The sequence below is a fragment of the Phacochoerus africanus genome, chromosome 1, assembly GCF_016906955.1.
Source record: "Phacochoerus africanus isolate WHEZ1 chromosome 1, ROS_Pafr_v1, whole genome shotgun sequence".
Taxonomy (NCBI): Eukaryota; Metazoa; Chordata; class Mammalia; order Artiodactyla; family Suidae; genus Phacochoerus; species Phacochoerus africanus.
The window spans coordinates 119,634,535-119,657,734 of NC_062544.1; the positions used below are offsets into that span (position 1 = coordinate 119,634,535).

Consider the following 23,200-nt stretch of genomic DNA (forward strand, 5'->3'; position numbering starts at 1 on the left):
ATGGCTCACCAGTAATGAACCTGACTAGTATCTATGGATGCGGGTTCAATCCCTGGCTTGGCTCAGTGCATTAAGGATCCAGCATTGCCATGAGCTGCAATGTAAGTCAAGGACACAGCTCAGATCCGACCATTGCTGTGGCTATTGTATAGACCAGCAGCTGCAGCTCCAATTTGACCCCTAACCTGGGAACTCTCATATGCTGTGGGCACAGCCCTAAAAGACAAAATAATAATAATAATAATTATAAAAGTGGTACATAAACACAAATTTTCCAATTTTCCAAAACAAAAGCAATCATTCCCTCTTCTGAGCTTCTACAAAATTTTGTCTTTGTCTCCATTCTAGTATTTATCTCAATATATCATAGTTGTTATTTCTATACCCGGTTTCCATGTCAATATAAGCCACTGAGAATAATGTTTATGTATTATCTCTTTTTACATCACCAAAATGTTGCTATGTGTCTGAAGGTGATGAAAGATATTTTTGTTGAATCAATGAATGAGTTAAATGAATGACTAAATAAATTATTAGATGAATATATGAGCTTACTAAAATGTTTTGAATAAGAGATTCTATTAAACTGAAGCATTTATTTTTCTAGAATAAAAAGATCTTAATTTTAAAAAAGAAATTCAAAAGGCACTAAGGAAAAACATAATTAACACCTACCTCTGTGTATTCATCAAAAGTATGATCTTCTACCTGAAAACTCTCTATTTGCTCAACTGCAGTCCCATCAAGGAGCCAATTGTATTTTTCAACTGAAAATTAATAATAAAATTCAAATCTTAATAACACCCTTTAAAATGATAAAGTACTTTTTAAAATGTGATCATGGAATAGAGTAGCTTATTCAACTAAATGTTATAATAGACAATTAACATACATTAATAGGAATAGACAGAATAAAATAAACCAGACTTAACAAGCAAATCAGGGGAGTTCCCATCGTGGCACAGCAGAAACAAATATGACTAGGAACCATGAGGCTGCGGTTTGATCCCTGGCCTCGCTCAGTGGGTTAAGGATCCAGCGTTGCTGTGAGCTGTGGTATAGGTCACAGACACAGCTCAGATCTGGCGTTGCTGTGGCTGTGGCATAGGCCGGCAGCTGTGGCTCCGATTAGACCCCTAAACTGGGAACCTCCATATGCTGAGGGTGCGGCCCTAAAAAGGCCAAAAAAAAGCAGACAAACAAACACAAAACAAGCAAATAGGGTATGTAAAATAACTTAGAGGTACAGATAAGCCAGTTAATAAAAGGTTTTGATTAATAGAATGTCAAATAACAATTATCAACATGCTTGAGGAGACTATTATGCTGTAGGCTCTTCAAAACTATTCTTAGAAATTACCTTGCTTTTGCCCTTGATTTAACTTTCTCCTTATTCCAATCTCTCCTCCTCTCTACATTTTGATTTTATCATCCTGTTCCAGTCAACATTCACCCTTTGGACTGAAAAAACAGAATTCAAGTTTCTTGGGTCTGACTTGTGACTCTGCCAAAAACTATGCTTAGGCTCACTTCTGGCTCTCTCTGCTCTTTCATGAAAGATCCAAACAACCCAATATCTGACCAAATTCTAGTAAAAATAAAAGTGTTCTTTTATGAAAAAAAGATATAATGTTTCATACATACCATATGTCTCATAATGTTTTCTTGCACCCTCTAAGTTCCGATGTACTGCCACCTTCAGCGTATTAAGAGCCCATTGTAACACGTGTTCAGGAAGTTCTGTGTCAATATTCACAGTTGTTGAAGTTCCTGATAGCCAGGAGGGTACTGTCTGGACATTCTAACAAAAACAATAATGAAAATTAATGAAATAAACATCTGTGCAAATGATCTATATGTAAATCTTTAACTATATTTTCAAAAATTTTTTTCATATTTCAATGGTTCAAGAAAAGATAACAGTGCAAAATAATTTTAAATTGCTTATACTTTGATATAAAACCTTATTTGGGTTAGTTTTCTATCATTCAACAATTGAGGAAATATAATGTTGAAGTGATTATACCAGAAAGCTCTAGAAAAAATGAACATGACTTGTCCTTAAGAAGCAAAGATGAGTAGAAACGATGAGACATGTACAAAAACATTAATTTATAACTACAATAAAAGTTCTATAAGGAGTTCCCTCATGGCTCAGTGGGTTAAGGATCTGGCATTGTCACTGATGTGGCTCTGGTTACAACTGTGGTATGGGGTTAGATCCCTGGCCCACGGATGCCAAGGGAGGAGGGGGTGGCCAAAAAAAAAAGTTCTAAGAAGGGAAAAGTCACCCTAAGCCAGGAGACTTTCTCAAAGAGAAAGCACTTTCAACTTAACCTGGAGGTGGAAATAAAAGGAGTTACAATATTTTATATACACAAACATTCTACAGAGCTTCAACTCAATTTAAAATTTTGAAAAAGCTCCATAAAAAGAAACTCGGTGGAGGTCCCGTCGTGACTCAACATTAATGAACCCAACTAGTGTCCATGAAGATGTGGCTTCCATCCCTGGCCTCGCTCAGTGGGTTAAGGATCCTGCATTGTTGTGAGCTGTGGTATAGGTCACAGATGAGGTTCGGATCCCATGTTGCTGTGGCTGTGGCATATGCCAACAGCTAGAGCTCTGATTCAACCCCTAGCCTGGGAACTTCATATGCCGTGGGTGTGGCCCTAAAGAGAAAGAAAGAAATTAAAAAAAGAAAAAGAAACTCAATGGATAAGGACAAAGGACCTGCAGAGTTTCAGCTATTCGCTCAACCAAACTCAAAACAACATCTTCCAAATCTTGAAAAGTAGGATAAAATTCCATTTTATCATCATCAAACGTCAGTTCCATCTTAAATATTGGCAGTCCTCGTTGATCTTCTGCATCAAAGAGTTTTACAAATTCTTCAACAGTTCTCTTTAAGAGATCTTTCAGCTGCGTGATATCATAAATTATTATTACTTTAGAAAATACAAATTCAACCTTTAAAATCAGTGAGCTATTGTTTATAGTTAATTGATTCTACCAATCCATTTAGTTGTGAAAATTATCTTCATTCAGCACAATATGTTCTCAATAAATATAGTCTAAAACAATAAATAGGACCTTAATTTTTCTACAGAATATCAACAGACTTAAAATGGCAGCTCAGAGTCTTCCACATTCTTTAGTAATTTTGTCCCTGGTACAGAAAAAGTTCCAGAAGACCAAACAACATGGTGAAGACTGAGGGTAGGAGAGGCCTGAAACCTAATGCTGAGGACGTCATGAGGTGACACATAGGGACAGTGGTGTACCAGAGTTAGCTCCTACCATTACAAGAGCCAATTGTTAAACATCCAGGAATTTTGTGAGCCAGTTACTAAACTCTTGGATGCTTAAGAATCACCATGGTGAGAATACTTACAACAAGGAGGTTGACAAACACTACAAATCTGGCCTATTTTTCCTGGAGAGAGAGATTTTCAGCATACCACTAGGTGAAGGTTAAGCCAATAGAATTTAGCAATGTGCACTGTAAGTATGAATAATTTCTTATGTAGAACCAACTATTAGAAATTGGATAAAAGTAGAAAGGGAATCATGTATATTTGTTATAGTGTTACATCACATTTAATGTATATATAAAATCCTTTAAAAAAATGGCAAAATTCAAGGAATCTTTGACGATCTTTACCAAAAGGGAAAGTTTTTATTCAAAACTATTTTTAAGAATTATATTTATACAACAATAAAAATTTGAGAAACCTATAAAATAATTGCATAAAATTAATATTCTCTGTTGTCATTTAAAGACAATAACATTTCAAACCAAGATTTTACTGAGAACAAAATGAGAATCAATTAACTTGGAATTTCATAAGTTCAAAAATATGTTTACTAGGATAGTCCTTTCGTTAGCTTTCTCCAATAAAGCTATAGATAATTAGTTTATAGCCTTTAAGTATGAGTCCAGTAATCACTCATAATATTGACACATACTCCTGGGCTTACCTCTCAATTAAGACTGCTTCAGAAATGAAGCATTTTTCCGCTAAATTTGTTTAAATAAAATTATAATTAAAATGTCTTTCTTAATTCATTTAAAAATAACTACTTATAACTATATACAAATCCTATTTACTTAAAATAGTAATTTTAATAACATTATCATTTAAAAATATAAAATTATTTACCTGATTTGAAATAAGTGTAGAAACACAGTTATAAAATGCATCCAATGTCTCAGGTTTAATGCCTTCTAGGGCCTCCTTCTTGGTAAAGAGACTTATAACCTTTGGATACCATGTGTTCATTATCTTCTCTTCTGCCTTTCTAGCTTGTATTGATAAATCATTTTTCATTGATTCACAATCAATTGGGCCTTTACCTCTATTTATGAGAAAAATTAAAATGATTTAAGGCAAACAATAGACATTAGTCATGATACAAAATTGTTGAAACAAGTAAGATAAATTAAAAATTTTTTAAGTTTAAAGTCCTGAAGATATATTATTTTTTAAAATTATAAAATTATACAGTCAAATATATAGAGACTCAAGCGGAAGACATTCACATTTTAAATGTTAATTAATAAATATGGGATTTTACCTAATTCCAGTTAAGTCTATCAAAATTGTTTTGGCAAATGTCGTATAACCAAGGTCCAGTAGCATTTTCATAGTTGGATGAACAATGTGCAAATTGGCTAATATTTGATTTCTTGCCTGCAGATAGTTAGAATGCCAAGGCTTAGAATAATCCAGGCCTCTGGAAGAGCAAAACACCATGTCAAACAGAATTCAAATGACACATTCTAAGTTTTAGGAAATAATATTTATGACATGGAATTAGTATCAAAGTGAGGTGGGGAATTGAGAAGAGAGAAATATGCTCAGCACTGGGAAACTTAGGATATATGCATGTGATAAAAATACATCAAGATCTTAAGAGTGCATTATCTTAGGAGAGACCAGAGATCATGTGTGGATAAGGCAGCCTAATGGCCCAGGCATGAGTTCCCTAAATTCCACTATGCCCTGGCTCAGTTACCCTAAGTAGAGATAAACTCAATCCTTAGGACTGAGGAGAAGAGACAGAGAAATCTGTCTGACAACACACCAAAGCTTACTTAAGGCCGAATTGCATATCCATAAAGGTCTGTATAATTGTGTAAGCAACAATTAGTTAAGTTCAATGTAGAAGATACCTTTGAGGGAAAAAGCATTTTTTTATTTTTATTGATTGACTGATTTTTTGATTTTTAGGGCCGCACCCATGGCAGATGGATGCTCCCAGGGTAGGGGGTAGAATCGGAGCTACAGCTGTCAGCCTACACCACAGCTCACAGCAATGCCGGATAGCTGACCCACTGAGTGCAGCCAGGGATCAAACCCACATCCTCATGGATCCTAGCTGGATTCATTCTGCTGCACCATAACCAGAACTCCAGCACTATTTTTTTGCAAGTCTTCAAAACAACTTTGTGGCTCACAATTAGAACCTTGAATATAAGAATCAGTTTATGTTCTTTCTTTCTTTTTTTTTTTTTTAATAACCTGCAGCATATGGAGTTTCCCAGGCTAGGGGTCCAATTGGAACTGTAGCTGCCGGCCTACACCAGAGCCACAGCAAAACCAGATCTGAGCCGTGTCTGTGACCTACAACACAGCTCATGGCAATGCCAGATCCTTAACACACTGAGTAAGGCCAGGGATCGAACCTGCATCCTCATGGATAATAGATTCATTTCCACTGAGCCAGGATGGGAACTCCCAAAGATCAGTTTATTTTCAATCAGTTATCAAAACCTAGATGCTGTACTGTTTTTTTACTCACACAGGAGATTCAGGCAAAGGGCCTCCTTCATCTTCAAACTGTTTCACTGAAGGTATCACAAGAACACTCCTCACTAAAATAAATAAATAAATAAATAAATAAATAAATAAATAAATAAATAAATAAATAAATAAATGTGAATTAATACTTCCTGAAAATGCTTGCAAGACCTAAGTGAAATCAAAGTTTCTAACTTGTGATAATGGACAGTACAGTAATATGCACCAAAATGAGGATAAGAAAAAAAATCTCTGTTTGAAACAAAATCAACATCTTGACACTATTTTGGCCCTACTTTGGAGGTGAATCCAGATACAGTAAAGATTTAATAAGTTCTCAGTTTTTTTCATTTTATCTACTCAAAGGTCACTGGTATGGCAACTTAAAAAATTAATCCAATTAAAAATTGCAAAGGTTGGAGTTCCTGCTATGGCCTATTGTGTTAATGATCCAGTGGCTGTGGCATAGGTAGCAGCTTTGGCTCAGATTTGACCCCTGGCCTAGGAACTTCCATATGCTGCGGGTCTGGCCAAAAAAAAAAAAAATTGCAGAGGTTAAATCCCTAATAAAACTCCCCAAGCATATCAATATTTTTTACAATCTATAAATATTATAACTAGAACTATAAAGACAAAGCACAAAGTTAAAAAGCTATTAGTTAATAATCACAGAAAAAATTACAAAAAGTACCCGTTTTAAAAGTGCCCTTAAATTACAAAGACTCTGACTAGATTATAGACCTAAAACCTTTTAAATATCTAAGAAATACATATAACTAAACATATAATGTTCATTATTCATATTTCCACTTTTGAGAGGCAGGGGGACAAGCAAGCCTGGCATGTGTTAAATGGTACTTACCCAAATATCTCTTCATGCTTTTTTCAAAATCACTTGACACCTCACTTATGAGACTTTGAACGAGTTCTTCTCTTTCTTTCCCTTCCTTTAAAGACTCAGGTATCAACATTAACATGTGATCCAGCCATTCCTGCTGAATAGGTACTATGGGACTACTTTCCACACATTGTTTCAAATAAATATAGTCAAACTAGAATGTAATAAGAAAAAATTAAATGTTCTAACTATTGTAGCATTTCAATTATATATATTCAAAGGTAGCATTTTAGAATAAAAATATTGTGAAAAATAACATATTATCAGAATAAAAATATTTAATCCAGAAGTATGACCCACAAAGAAACAATTTTATATAGATATATATATATATAGATATATATATATATAGATATATACATATATATATATAAACCATGCGGACATTCCCAGGCCAAGGATTGAACCCATGCCACAGCTGTGACCTGAGCCACAGCAGTGACAACTCTGGATTCTTAACCACTAGGTCACCAGGGAACTCCAATAGTTTTTAATTTTGATGAAACATACTTATTGAGTTTTTTAATGGATTGTGGGTTTATTTGTGGGGGTGTGTTTTTTTTTTTTTGGTTGTTTTTGTTTTTGTTTTTGCTGTTTTTTGGGCCACACCTGCAGCATATGGAAGTTCCCAGGCTAGGGGTTGAATCAGAGCTGCAGCTGCTGGCCTATACCACAGCCACAGCCACAGCAACACCAGATCCTAGCTACATCAGCAACCTACACCACAGCTCACTGCAACACCAGATTCTTAACCCACTGAGTGAGGCCAGGGATGGAACCCACATCCTCATGGATACTAGTCAGGCTGGTTACCGCTGAACCACAATGGAAACTCTCAAATGTGCTTTTTTAATTGAGGTATAGTTGTTGGAAAATATATATTAGTTTCAGATGTACAACATAGCGATTTAAAATTTTTATGGATTATACTCCATTTAAAGTTATGATAAAATATTGGCTATATTCCCTGTGCTATATAATGTATCCCTGTATCTTATTTATTTTATACACAGTAGCTTGTACCTCTTAATCCCCTACCTCTATCTTTCCCCTCCACTCTTCCCTCTTCCCACTGGTAACCATGAGTTTATTCTTTTTATCTCTGCATCTGTTTCTATTTTGTTATATTCCTTCATCTGTTTTATTTTCTCAATTCCACATATAAGTGATAACATAAAATATTTGTCTTTATTTGACTTATTTCACTAGGTGTAATATCCTCCAGGTTCACCTATGTTGTTGAAAATGGAAAGTTTTCATTCTTTTTCATGGCTGAGTAGTATTCCATTTCCCCCACATCTTCCTTATCCGTATTTTGGCTATTGTAAATAATGTTGCAATGAACATTAGGATGCATGTATCTTCTTGAATTGGCATTTTTGTTTTCTTTGGATATATACCCAGGCATGGAACTGCTGGGACATTGGTAGTTTTATTTTTAGTTTTTTGAGGAACCTCCACATTTCTTTCCATAGTGGCTATACCAATTTATATTTCTACCAACAGTGTAGGTGGGTTCCCTTTTCTCTACTCCCATTCAATATTTGTTACTTACGGTCTTTTTGATGATAGCCATTCTAACAGGTGTGAGGTAATATCTTTTTGTAATTTTGACTTGCATTTCTTTGATAATTAGCAATGTAGAGAATCTTTTTCAGGTGCCTATTGGCCATCTGTATATTTTCTTTGGAAAAATGTCTATTTAGGTCTTTTGCTCATTTTTAAATCAGATTTTTTTTTTGGATATTGAGTTGTATGAGCTATTTATATACTTTGGGTATTAACTCTTTATCAGTCATATAATTTGCAAATATTTTCTTCCATTCAGAAGGTTGTCTTTTCATTTGTGTTATTGGTTTTGCTGTGCAAAAGCTTTTAAATTTAATTAGGACCCACTGGTTTGTTTTTGCTTTTTTTCTTTGCCTTGGGAGACATATCCAAAAAATAGTTATGACTTATGTAGAACAGTGTTCTATATATGTTTTCTTCTAGGTGTTTTAGGGATTCCAATCTTACATGTAGATCCTTAATATGGATTGTGCTTTTGATATCATGTCTAAGAATTCTTTGCTTAGTCCTAGATTTTCTTCAAAAAGTGTTTTAATAGTTTTTTATTACGTTTAAATCTATGACAAATTTGTACTTAATTTCTGTACAAGGTGCAAAGTTAACGCTTAGGTTCAGGGAAGTTGTTGTTTATTTCTTTTGCTTTTTTATGTTGGCCTAACTTCTCCACCCCCATTTGTTGAAAGATTATCCTTTTTCCATTGAACTGATTTTTGCACCTTTGTAAAAAATCAGTTGGTTGTCCTTGTGTGGGTCTATTTCTGGGTCATCTATTTTGTTCCACTGATATAAGTGCCCAGTTATTTAAAAGTAAAAAGTGTTGGAGTTCTCTAGTGGCCTAGCAGTTAAGGATTCAACATTGTCACTGCTGTGGCTCAGGTTCAATCCCTGACCCCGGAGCTTCTGCATGCCATGGAAGGTTTTTTGGGTTTTTTTTTGGTTTGGGGGTTTTTGTTTGTTTGTTTGTTTGTTTGAAGTTTTTTAAAAAGTCAGCTGGAAGTCTAGTAAGATAAATATTGAAAACATATCCTTTAGGTTTGGCAACTAGTGGTCACTGGTGACATTAATGACAAAATGGTAGAGTTTCTAGAACCCAGATTGCCAAGAGCGGTAGGTTCAGGAGTAAATGAGTTTCATATCCAGCTCCCTATTTTAGATTGTAGACACTAAAGGCAAGAACTGTAGAGGAAGAGTGAGGGTGCTAAACACATACACACAAAAATATCTTGCAATTCACCCAGCATCATAGTAAATATCTATGAATGTTTTAGTGTTGTTTTATATAGTTCTCATACCTAGCAAAGAGGCAAATCCACAGCCAAAATCTCCAGAAAAGGTGGAAGGTAGAGGGAGAAGGAGGAAGAGTATTTTTAAAATGTCAAAAAAAACTTGGAATAGCTAAAATGAGGTTCTTCCATGGATCCACAGTCTGTAAGAAGGTATCCTTAGCCCTCTCTCCAGAGAGGGAATTTTTCTTTCTTTCTTTTTTTTTCCTGTGGCCAGGCCTGTGGAATATGGAAGTTTCTGGGCCAGGGATCAAACCCATACCACAAAAACAACCCAAGCTGCTCCAGTGACAACAGCAATCCCTAAAGCCCTGCACCACAAGAGAACTCCAGAGTGAGAATTTTAAGGGATTTAGAAAGCCTACACACCCATCTGGGAACATGCTGCATAAATCCCTCTTTGGTGTAACCACCTCTGTAAATTCCCATATCCTTTGCTGTTAAGGAAATTAAAAATGTTATCATCTTTCCACCAATGTCACTACAGTTCCATGTTGTCACCTATGCAGTGTCTTTTTTTTAAATCTCTATCATCTAGAGTGTAACATACAATAGATTCTCAATAAGCAGCCACTATTATATCAATATTAAGACAATAAAAAGGGAGATGCATTTCCTTTATAACTATCACTTTGAATATTTTTTTCAGCTATTTGGAATAAGAACAAAAATACTTACAACCAATCCTCAAATAATGAAAGGAAACAAAAATTTAACTCAAAAAACCCACAATGTCATCATGACATGCTTGTTCCTTTTGGCAAGGAAAATAGTTTGTTTCTAAATTTCTTTATATGATGGAATTTAGAAGGTGGTCTTAGAAGGAGCTACTTTGTAATAATGTGCTTTAACATTTTCAAAACAAGAAATATAAATAAATGGACTCACTCCTTTCTTTTTAATTTCACTGGTCATCTGTCAAAAGCAAACAAGAGAAAATTAAAACAAGAAGTTTTTTAAGTCATTTAAATTTTTAATTAAAGCATCATTTAAAATATATATATTATTCTTCAGAAATACTAGTTATGTCGGGATTGATTTAAAATAAGAATTAATAATTAAAATAGTACAAAGAGAAAACATGAACTTACAGTTGAAGGATAATCTGGTTGTGGTGATGAAGGTGTTCTTTTATCCAGTGTTCTATCTAAATTTCTCTTGGCTCCCTTAATTCTGAAATTTATAGTTAGAAAAATATATGATTCTCCTGAATATAACATTAAGATATGTTATTAAAACATTACAATTTGAACATTTTTCAACTACTTAAAGAAGATATATTCAAGTTCTTTATTCTCCTGAATTTTCAATAAGAAATAAATTTCATCCATTATCAATGAGTTCTTAATTTTCAAATTATTCATGTGTAATATAAAAGGAGACTAAGAAATAATACATTTTTTCAATTTTAACATGACAATTTTTAAGTTAATCCTGATGCATGTGAGCTCTTATATGTATTATCTTTGTTCAAATGCCACGCTGTTAGAGAAGACTTCCCTAAACCATTATATTAAGTAGCACTTCCTTCACTATACATTCTTTTATCCTCACTTACCTTGCTTTGTAGCACTTACCATTTGACATACTATATGTTTGTAGATGATTTTATTCATTGCCTTATCCCCAATGCTCAAAACAATATCTGGCACATAGTGAGTGCTCAATAAACAGTTTTGAATGGAGGAATGTATCATCCATAAAATATAATTTCTTTTTTTTAAAGTTATATCATCATATAATCCATTCACCTGTCACCAAATACTTACTGCATACTTATATTGCAAGATACTCTACTAGGTTTTATTAAAATATAGCAGCAATAAGTTTCAAGGAATTTATAAACTGCAAAGGAGGGAAGATGATAGAGTGCCACATGAAAAGTATGGGACCCTGATGGTTCAGGGGAGGGACAAGCTCATTTCTCCCTAGACGTATCTGTGAAGGATATGTGAACAATTTAGCATTCACAATGAGCTTACAATGAAGAAGAGGATATCAGGTGGATATGTGGTTTTACTGTGTAGATAGATCTGAAAGAAAAAAGACTCTCAGAAATAGGAAGGCAAGGGAACACTCAAGGCAAAAATTGAGAATAAGGAGTTATCTAATCTGCCCAGAAGTTATGGAACCAGATGGAGATTAAGTTTGGAAAAGCGGATTGGAATATCTATCTAAGGGTCTCAAATAGCAAGCTTTTTTATTTAATAGACAATGGGGAGTTCGCTGAGAGTTTTTAAGCATGGGAACATTTTCAGGAAGACAAATTGATCAATTTGTAAAGGCTAAATATACTAGAAGAGATGGCCAAAGCAAAAAGTACACAAGGAAAGGAAAAGAGACCTAAGAAAGAAGATTGGAGGATGTCAAGTGTGATAGGAATGAGGAAGAACACATGAAGAAGGCAAAAGAGATATGATCAGAGGCAAAAAGAGAACCAAAAGAAATTTCAAGGAGAGGATAGCTAGGAGTTCTATCATGGCTCAGTGGGTTAAGAATCTGGCAATGTCACTGCAGCGGCTCAGGTGGTTGCTGTGGCATGGGTTCAATCCCTGGCCCTGCTGCTGGCCCAGGAGCTTCCACGTGCTACTGGCACAGCCAAAAAAAAAAAAAAAGAACAGAAAGGGATGGCCACCATTACCATAAAAGCATAATCTGTTAAACCCATAAAGACAAAGATCATGTCTGGGAGTTCCTGCTGTGGCACAATGGGATTGGTGGTGTCTTAGGAGCACTGGGATGCGGGTTCGATCCCTGGCCTGTGCTGGTTAAGGATCCAGTGTTGCTGCAGCTTTGGCTTAGGTCGAAACCAAGGCTCAGACCAAACCCTGGCCCAGGAATTCCATATGCCTGAGGCTGCCCCCCAAAAATGTCTGTTTTTCTTACTGTGCTATCCATACACCACTTAGACAGTATCCATCAAGGTGAATAAATATCTGTAGAATGAATGATCAGAACAGTGGATTTGGAAAAGGCTTTTGCATTTTGCATGACTGAAAAGATTTTTCAGTCCCTTATTTGATGCATGAATACTCTCAAAAATATCAAGTTGTACCCCAGGATGGGTGAGAGGGGAATGACACTCATGACTTTCTGAGGTAGCACAATTTACTGTCAGGTAGCTCATATTCTTAGAAACAAATTTCTTGAGTTATATCCTTGTAACTTCTATTCTCTGGAGTTATATTTTTAAAAATTCATAATCTTCTTCTATGTTATCCTTCCCAAACTTAGTGATGTCTATCCAGTTTCTTCAACCATTCCTGTCAATAAAAGTCACCCATTATGGTGAACTTTTTATGTTCTAGGCATTCGCTTAAGATTTTTATATGCATGGATATCCTTTAACTCTCACAGATATCCTTAGACATCACTATAATTATCCCCATCTTACAGATAAGAAGATGAATATAAGTAAAGTTACTTGACTTGCCAAATTCACATGGCTAATAAGCTGCAATGATGGGATATGAACTCAGGCCTGTCTAATACCAGAGTCAATACCCATTAATCCAATCAGTTTCCTTCAAATTAAATAGTTTAAAAATTCCTCACTTCCTTCAGTAGTTATAATGGTTTATCAAAGTCCCTCTTGAAGTATGCCCCCAAAATTCCAGGTGCTGCTAACCAGTGCAGAATGAAAATTTTCTCTCTCACATTCTAGACATTTTTTATTTATTAAAACAGACTAAGAGTGGGAGTTCCCTTCCTGGCTCAGCAGTTAACAAACCTGACTAGGATTCATGAGGATGCCAGTTCAACCCCTGTCCTTGACATAGGCACCTCAACTCCAAAAGAGAATTAATTGATTTTTTTACTCCCTGCATCTCCTAAACTTCCAATTCTTAAAGACACTCTCATCTACCTTGTTACCAAAGCCAGTCCAATAGCAAGTCCTATTGATTCTGGATCAGAACAACATCCTCTATAAATGTACTTCTCTCCTCCTCCACTATCTCTAGTCTTATCCAAGCCAGTGCTAAGTTCTCATCTATGCTACTGCAAAAGCATCCTACCTGGTCTCTTTGTTTCCTTCTATTCTTTCCCTATTCTTCTCCATCTCAGTTTATTCCAAATAACCAGAGTGATTTTATTTTATTTTATTTTTTTAATGTTATGACCATGGCATGTGGAAATTCCTGGGCCAGGGATTGAACCCGAGCCACAGCTGCAACCTATGTCATAGCTGTGACAACGCCAGTCCTTTAATCCACTGCACCAGGCCAGGGATCAAACCCAGGCCACTGTAGCCAGCCAAGCTGCTGCAGTTGTATTCTTAACCCATTGCACCACAATGGGAATTCCCAAAGTGATATTTCTTAATGAAATTGAATTTCATGTCACTTGTCAGTTTAGAAAAATTCAGTGGCTTACATTGCACCTAAAATGGAACCTGAATTTCTTATTGTGACCTACAACCTGTCTCTGCCTTTCTCTCCATCTTCACCTAATACTACTCTTTCCCAGGCCCTAGTGACATTAATCTTTGTCAATTCCTAGAACACACTGAAAGCAATCGCATTTCAGGGCTTTCATTGCTTGCTATCCCCTTTGCTAGAGTGGTGTTCCCATGTTCTATTTAAATGACAAGCTTCTTATTCTTTAGATCTCTAAATATCATCTCCACAGGACTTTCCTGAGAGCTTCCTAGGAACACCTTCCCTGTGATTCTCTATACCACTATTTTATTTCCTCATAGTACCTATCATCATCTAAAAGGGTAACATACTTTTTTCCTTAATAGATTTACTCTCTTCATCTTCCCACCAGAAGGTAGCTTTTGAAAGACTAGTCTTTTTTGTTGTGTTCTCTATGGTCTTGCCAGCAACAAGCACAGAGTCTTAGTAATAGTAGACACTTTCATTATCTGTTAAATAGATGTAAGAGAAATATGCAGGAAGGGTTAAAGCTTGCACAAAGCGATTAGGAGAAGGCTTTCCGGAGGAGGTGATTCATAAACTAAGCCTTGAAGAACGAGTTTAAGCATTTAGGCAGATAAATACTGTGCAGCAAAGGAAACTGCAGGTAGCAACTGTGAAAATTATTTTTCACTACACATAAAAAAAAATGTACTCATAGAACTACAAGTAGGTTTATATGACAGTTTGAGATAATGAAAGGTTTTGGAACAAGAACAATAAGTAACTCCTAAGAAATTCCTTTCTCTATTCTCTAAGTCTACTGAAACATTGAGTAGGGTCTTCAAAATGAAAGAGGTAAAGGGTATCTAACAATACATGTATCTGCCATTAGTTAATATACCTTATAAATTTGGGTTTAAGTACAATTCAAAAATTGTTAGCCTAATAAAAATGTAAATCTAAAGAAGTTATATGAGAGTTCCCTTTGTGGTGCAGCAAAAACGAATATGACTAGTAACCATGAGGTTGCGGGTTCGATCCCTGGCCTCACTCAGTGGGTTAAGGATCTGACATTGCCGTGAGCTGTGGTGTAGGTTACAGTCGAGGCTCAGATCCCACGTTGCTGTGGCTTTGGTGTAGGCTGGCAGCTGTAGGTCCAATTAGACCCCTAGCACGGGAACTTCCCTATGCCCCACGTGTGGCCATAAAAAAAAAAAAAAAAAAAGCACACACACAAAAAAAGAAGTTATATGATTAATAGATGTTTAATTGTAAGGAAAGTAAAATTAAAATTTATTTTAACTAATAACAATATAATAATCAACAACGTAACAGAGACTATAACTTTGTCACAAAGTTTAATTTGCAAAAATATGTATAAATGAGGCAGGCCAAAAAGGGAAAGAGAGTGCAGAAAGAGAAGCAGAAATCCACCAGAGAGAAATTCCTTGTTTTATAGTTCAGTGTAAGGTTCTAATCTTACAAATGAGCTTCATGTCTTTTTCTTCTTTTTTATCTCCACAGCCCAGCAGTCAAGTACCTAGGAAAATCTCAGTAACTGCTGAAATGAATCAAACCATCCTTATTACAGCCTTTGAAAGCTGGTACCTAAATTAATTTTAATTTCCACTAAATTGGAGGGGAAAGGGCAGGACATTGGAATATATTTTTTTGTATAAAAAAAAATCAAGTGCAAGTATTTGCTCAAATGCAATGTTATTTGTAGAGGCCCAGTTATTTGATTTTATTTTCAGGAAACAGTATGGTTATAATATATCAAGAGGAGGAATAGCATGGTGTTCAAAGTATGTGAACTCTAGAACCAGACTGTCAGGGTCCAAACCCCAACCGTGTGAATTTGGGCAATTTATTTAACCTCTCTGCATTGAGTTTATTCATCTATAAACAGAGATAACTATAGTACCCATCTAATAGGGTTGTCATGAGAAGTATAGGTAAAACCATTTTAAAAGCTTAGAATAAACACTTTAGGAGTTCCCGTCGTGGCGCAGTGGTTAACGAATCCGACTAGGAACCATGAGGTTGCGGGTTTGGTCCCTGCCCTTGCTCAGTGGGTTAACGATCCGGCGTTGCCATGAGCTGTGGTGTAGGTTGCAGACGCGGATCCTGCGTTGCTGTGGCTCTGGCGTAGGCCGGTGGCTACAGCTCCGATTCAACCCATAGCCTGGGAACCTCCATATGCCGCAGAAGCGGCCCAAAGAAATAGCAAAAAGAAAAAGAAAAAAAAAAGAATAAACACTTTAAACACTCTATAACATTTACTATCATTATTACTTTTTCAATTGTTTTCCTAACTGAATTTGAAGATGGTATTTTGTCCAAGAACAATCTACAAAGTTAAACTTTTTATGAGAATACAAACACTAATAATTTCACTCAACTTCCAAACAAGGATAATTTACTAATGCACTACTTACACTAACTGATTAATTGTCTTCTGCTGCTCCTTGGATCTTCTGTAACTCAGCAGCTTACTTTGTGTTGGTGTGTCAACACCTATGTCTTCAGGGGGTCGGACAATGGGAGGTAACTTCAAGTTCAGAGCCTCCTTTTCTGCTGCAATGGCAGCTTTATTTGGATCTGACATCTTGGTTCCCTAAAGATGAAAATACTCTGTACTCTGAGAGGAAAAGTTAGCCTCCTTATATTCATAACACATCCTACATATCAATACCAAAAATTCTAGGCCTCTTTAGATCTTTCTCCCAAAAATGGCAGTTGAGTTCAAAGGCCAGGTATTCCTGTTGGTGCTCTACCGCTCACTGCTATGAAAAAATGAAGTTAGTCACTTCCTGGTGAGTGAGGGTTTCAGTTTCCTCATGAATTAAATTAAAGAACAGGATTAGATGCTCTCCAAATATTCTTACGTTTCTCAAACTCTGGGTTCAAATCTTCCCCTAAGATGTAAATCACTACAACAAAATTCAGTTGTTGAGGTCGAATTCCTCTTCCCCAAAAGCTGACATATCATTAATATTTTTAAACATCAATATTGTATCTAAGTTTTGTTACCTTCTAGAAAGCCAAACTGTGATCAAGGAAAAATAGGCATACTAAAAGAAGTCTAGTATGTCATATAAATGCTGAAAAATTAACTGTGAAATCAACAGCATTTGGTGGGATGCCCACACAATTTGGAAATTCCTGCCTTGAAAGAGACCATTTCTGCTGGCACCCAATTCAAAATCCCTTGGCCTGGGAGAGAAGTGAAGAGAAAAGCCCAGGACTAAGAAGTACCTGTCTGATTGTTTTCACTAGTTTCCGGATGCTCAGATAAGAAGGAAATGTTCGGTGAACTTTCCAAACAACGATGAAAGGAGTGAAAACGACGGGTGAAACTTCAGGAACCCCTCTGGCTACTGCCGAGCTAGGCGATCCTCTGCCGAGTAGAAACAAAGTTGTCGCCGTGGAAACTGTTGCGGTTGCTGCTGGAGACGCTGGGTAAATGCTGCCGGGAGAGGCAGTTGCTGAGCAGGGACAGATTAGGATTACCTGTCACAACAATAATTCATTACTCAAGTAGGTGGAGATAAATGAAATTTTTTACCTAACTGCCTTCCCTTGGAAGGGGCAGGGAATCAGGATCTTCAAACTGTGGAAAACGAAATTTGGATCTGCTGGAAAGCGGATTTATATAAACACTCGCTCCCAAAGGCGGATCAAGTCTTCAAGTGTCCCCATAGCAACCTCCCTGTAAATATTATAACTAATCAGGAGTATAATTTATCTTGTTTCTCTATTCATTATTTATAGACAGCACTTTTCCTTCAGGAAATTCTTGGCAAAAAATGTTAAGATGTGAAAATTTTGTGAGCATGCCTGGAGAAAGAAATGTGAAACCTTGCTATTTGAGGCTGCACAAGGGATACTCCATCTAAATGATAATAGCTAGACAAATACCATACGCATAAATAAAATCCTGGTGATGTAGTGATGACATGTTAATTCAACAAATATTTGAGTATCTCTATCTGCCAGTCAATATGTAAATATTTATTTAATGAGAGAGCAGCCTATACTATTGTGTCTGGCACACAATAGTTTTTCTAAAAATGTCATTTGGGTGAGTCAATGAACAAACTGAAATTCCTCCTAGCTTGTAAAAGCAAATTATCTTTCTATAGAAAACAAAATACTTGTATGTGCTGGGGTTTTGATATGTCAATTTAGGCTGAACTACAAACACTGAAGGGAGGACAGCAGCCTTTTATATCATGCACACACCTTCTCCCAGTTATTCAGTCAAACACTAATGTAGAGCTGCTGTGAAGAGATTTTCCAGATATAATTCAAGTCCCTGGAAAATTGACATTAATCTAGGGAGATAATCCGTGTGGGCCTCACTCAGTCTGCGGAAGTCCTTTTAAAAAGTTTTAGGCATGCCCTGAATCAGACTCCAAATAACAGCTAGGTCTACAATTGCTCTCCCCACCCTAACTCTCTCCCTTTCCTGACAGCCTGGCCCTGTAGATCTTGGACTTGCTTCACTGGTCCCCACAGTTGCATAAGCCAATTTCCCATAATAAACTATATATATATGCCTGCATACAAACAATGGATACATACAAAGCATATATATAATCTACTGGTTCTTCATCTCTCATTAAACCTGACACAATGTATAATTTTTTGAACAGCTTTTTATAGGTATAATTTACATACTACAGAATTTGCCATTTTAAAGTATACAATTCAATGTATTTTTAGTAAAGGTATATAATTGTGCAACCATTACTATGATCCAATTCTAAAACATTTCAGTAATTGCAAAAAGTTCCCTTGAGCTCATATGTAGTAAATCCCCACTCCCACCTCCAGTCCCAGGCAACCACTGATTTGGTTTTGGTTTCTATAGGTTTGCAATTTCTAAAAATTTCATATAAATGGAATCATATATTATGTAGCCTTTTGTGTCTGCCTTCTCTCTCTTAATGATGTGTTTGAGGTTCATCCATATGTAGTATATGACAGAAGTTCATTTCTTCTTATTGATGAATAGTTTTCCATTATATGGATATATCACATTTGCTTTATTCACTCACCAGTTGATGGACAATTGGATTGCTTCCAGTTCTGAGCTATTATGAATATTCCTGCCATGAACATTTGTATACAAATCTTTGGATGAACTTATACATTCATTTCTCATTGGTAGGAATTGCTGGGATAAATGATAAGTCTATGTTTGACCTTTTAAGAAACTATTAAACTGTTTTCCAAAGTGGCTGAAAGATTTTACCTTCCTACCAGCAAAATACAAGGGTCCCAATTTCTCCAAAACCTTGCCAACACTTGGTATCGTCATCTTTTTCATTATAGCTATTCGAGTAGGTATATAGTAGCATCTCATTGTGGTTTTAATTTGCATTTCCCTAAATACATATGACATTGAATATCTTTTCATGTGCTTATTAGCCATGAACATATCTTCTTTTTGATGAAATGTCTATTGAAATCTTTTATTCATTTTAAAAAATGATTATTTAGCTGTTTATCTTTGAGTTGTAAGCGTTCTTTATATTCTGGAAACAAATCATTTACTAGATAGGTAATTTGCAAATATATCTTCTTGGTCTGTAGCTTGTCTTTTTTTCTGTTTTTCTTTGTCTTTTCTTTCTTTTCTTTTCTCTTCCTCCCTCTCTCCCTTCCTTCCTTCTCCCCCCTCCCACCTTCTTTCATTTTATGGCACACCTGCAACATATAAAACTTCCCAGGGTAGGGGTCAAATCATACCCGCAGCTTCCAGCCTACAGCACAGCCACTGCAATGCCAGATAGAAGTTGTATCTGTGACCTACACTGCAAACCCACCCCCCCCACAATGCCAGATCCTTAACCCACTGAAGGAGGCCAGGGATCAACCCCAAATCCTCATGGACACTACATCGGGTTCTTAACCCACTGAGCCACAATAGGAACTCCTATCTTCACTTTCTTAAGGGTGTCTTTTGAAAAGCAAGTTTTTTATTTTTATAAAATTGAACTTAAAATATTCTTTACTTTATGAATTGTGATTTTGAGGTCATCTATGATAGATAGGATCACGAAGATTTTTTATTTTCTTTTGCTTTTTGGTTTTACACTTAGGTCTATGATCCATTTAAAGTCAATTCTGTTCAATCCCTAGTCTTCCTCAGTGGGTTAAGGATCTGGCGTTGCGGTGAACTATGGTGTAGGTCAAAGACCAGGCTCAGATCCCACGTTGCTGTGTCTGTGGCATAGGCTGGTGGCTACAGCTCCGATTATACCCCTAGCCTGGGAACCTCCATGTGCCACAGGTATGGCCCTAAAAAGCAAAAATAAACAAACAAACAAACAAATAAATAAAGTCAATTTCTGTATGTGGTGAGAGATACAGGTTCAAGGTTTTTGTTGTTATTTTTGCAGGTAGATATGCAGTTGTTCCAGAACCATTTGTTGAAAAGCTTGTCTTTTCCTCACTGAATTCCTTTGACATGTTTGTTGAAAAATCAATTGACCAGATGAAAGAGTTTCTTTCTTCCTTTCTTCCTTCCTTCCTTCCTTTCTTTTCTCTTTCTTTTTGTTCCTTCCTTCCCTTCTTTCTTTCTTTTTGCTTTTTAGGACCACTTTCACGACATATGGAAGTTCCCAGGCTAGGGGTCTAATCAGAGCTACAGCTGCCAGCCTACACACCACAGCCACAGCAAAGTTGGATCTGAGCCCCATCTGCTACCTACACCACAGTTAATGGTAATGCCAGATCCATAACCCAATGAGTGAGGCCAGGGATCAAACCCAAACTCTCATGGATACCAATTAGACTCGTTATTGTTGAGCCACAATGGGAACTTCTGAAAGGGTTTATTTCTGGAATTTCTGTTCTGTTCCTTTGATCTACATGTCTATTTTCTACCTTTATTCCTTTACCACATCTCTTGATTACTGTAGCCTTAGTAAAAATGGTTATAGAGTTGACCCTTATACAGTTTTATAAAACTCTTACAGGAAAATATAGGCAGAACACTCTTTGATATAAATCACAGCAATATCTTTTTGGATCCACCTCCCAGAGTAATGCAAATAAAAACAAAAATATACAGATGGGACCTAATTAAACTTAAAAGCTTTGCAGAGCAAAGGAACCTATTTTAAAAAACAAAAAGACAACTCATAGAATGGGTGAAAATCTTTGCAAACGAAGTGACTGACAAGGGATTAATCTCCAAAATATACAAATATCACATAGAGCTTTATATATTAAAAAATAAAGTCAGAAGATCTAAATAGATACTCCTCCAAAGAAGACAGACAGCCAAAAAACACATTAAAAGATGCTCAACATCACTAATTATTAGAGAAATGTAAATCAAAACTATGGGATAACACCTCACACCAGTCAGAATGGCCATCATCAAAAAATCTGCAGTAATAAATGCTGGAGAGGGTTTGGAGAAAAAGGAACCCTCCTACACTGCTGGTGGGAATGTAAACTGGTGCAGCCACTATGGGGAACAGTATAGAGGTTCCTCAGAAAACTAAATATAGGAGTTCTCTGGTGGTACAGTAGGTTAAGGCTCCAGCAATGTCATTGCAGTGGCTCTGGTTGCTGCTGTGGTGCAGGTTCAACCCCTGGCCCGGGAACTTCCACATGCCTCAGATGCAGCCAAAAAAAAAAAAATACAAGAAAACTAAATATAGAACTACCATATGATCCAGCAATCCCACTCCTGGGCATATATCCAGACAAAGCTATAATTCAAAAAGATATGTGCACCCCTATGTTCACTGCACCACTATTCATAATAGCCAAGACATGGAAACAACCTAAATGTCCATCAACAGATGAATGAATTAAAAAGATGTAGTACATACACACAAAGAAACACTACTCAGTCATAAAAAAGAAGAAAATAACGCCATTTGCTGCAACATAGATGGACCTAGAGATTATCATACTAAATGAAGTCAGACAAATATCATGAGATCACTAATATGTGGAATCTAATAAAGCATGATACAAAAGAACTTATTCACAAAACAGAAACAAACTCAAATATTTTGAAACCAAACTTATGGTTACCAAAGGGGAAATGCTGCGGGGAGGGAGGGATTGGGAGGTTGGGACTGGCATATACACACTGCTATATACAAAATCGATCAGTAACAGGGACCTACCATATAGCTCAGGGAAATCTATTCAATACTCTGTGATAGCCTATATGGGAAAGAATCTGAAAAGAATGGATGTATATGTATATGTATGACTGACTCACTTTGCTGTACACCTGAAACTAATACAACATTGTTAAGTCACCTACACTGCAATAAAATTTATTAAACAAACAAAAAAAGACAGTTTTGAACTGTCCCACCTATATGCAGGTTTTTTTCACTAAATGTGTGCTACAGTACTACACAATCCCTGGTTGGCTGAACTGACAGGGGCTGAATGGCATATCTGGAGGGCTGACTATAAAGTTATACACAGCCTTTCAACTTCACTGTAGCAGAGAGGGGGGTTGGTGCCCCTAACCCCACATGTTCAAGGATCAACTATAGTTTTAAATTTGAGTAGTGTTAATCCTCCAACTTTGTAGTTCTTTTATAAAAAGAAGTGATTTGGCCTATTTGAGGTCCTTTGCATTTCCATATAAATTTTAGGATCAGTTTGTCCATTTCTGTAAAAGAGCAATCTGGAATTTCAATAAATCTTTTGCTTTGAAAGAAAGGAAAAAATTGTTAATTAAACATGCTTAATCTGCAGCTTAAAGTTCTTCCCTTAAAGGCTCTTTTTATGAGTCTGACGGTTAGAAATATTATTTATGAGAGCAGATAAGTATATTTCACAAAGCTTGATTACTTAAAAGCACTTATGATTGACACCAAAATGTGATTCTCCACTACTATAAAAAAGTTTTTCGACTTCTTAATAGAAATGTTGAAAATGCTAAGAGAGGAATTTCTGTTGTGGCGCAGTGGTTAACGAATCTGACTAGGAACCATGAGGTTGAGGGTTTGATCCCTGGCCTCGCTCAGTGAGTTAAGGATCAGGCATTGCCGTGAGCTATGGTGTAGGTCGAATACGTGGCTTGGATCCCTCGTCACTGTGGTTGTGGCGTAGGCCGGAGGCTACAGCTCCAATTAGATCCCTAGCCTGGGAATCTCCATATGCTGCGGGAGCGGCCCTAGAAAAGGCAAAAAGACAAAAAAAAAATGCTAAGAGAATTTATGAGACCAACTTACTATGCTTTAAACCATGTTTTGTTTGTTTCAAAATTTAAAAAAAGAGTATAAGAAAAAGAAA

General features: G+C 36.2%; 1 protein-coding gene across 1 annotated transcript in view; it reads right to left on the reverse strand.

Annotated features, from left to right (window-relative positions):
- DNAH12 (dynein axonemal heavy chain 12) overlaps positions 1-17,302 on the reverse strand; it is a 236,067-nt gene extending 218,765 nt beyond the window's left edge. The window contains exons 1-11 of the mRNA XM_047777497.1: positions 17,174-17,302; positions 16,354-16,532; positions 10,646-10,727; positions 10,443-10,469; positions 6,667-6,856; positions 5,806-5,878; positions 4,579-4,737; positions 4,164-4,359; positions 2,734-2,922; positions 1,645-1,801; positions 676-767 (exon numbers count right to left, since the gene is read on the reverse strand). Of these exons, the coding sequence (XP_047633453.1) occupies positions 676-767; positions 1,645-1,801; positions 2,734-2,922; positions 4,164-4,359; positions 4,579-4,737; positions 5,806-5,878; positions 6,667-6,856; positions 10,443-10,469; positions 10,646-10,727; positions 16,354-16,523 (1,335 nt within the window). The 5' untranslated portion in view covers positions 16,524-16,532; positions 17,174-17,302. The remainder of the gene's footprint in view (positions 1-675; positions 768-1,644; positions 1,802-2,733; positions 2,923-4,163; positions 4,360-4,578; positions 4,738-5,805; positions 5,879-6,666; positions 6,857-10,442; positions 10,470-10,645; positions 10,728-16,353; positions 16,533-17,173) is intronic.
- Positions 17,303-23,200: the final 5,898 nt, after the last annotated feature.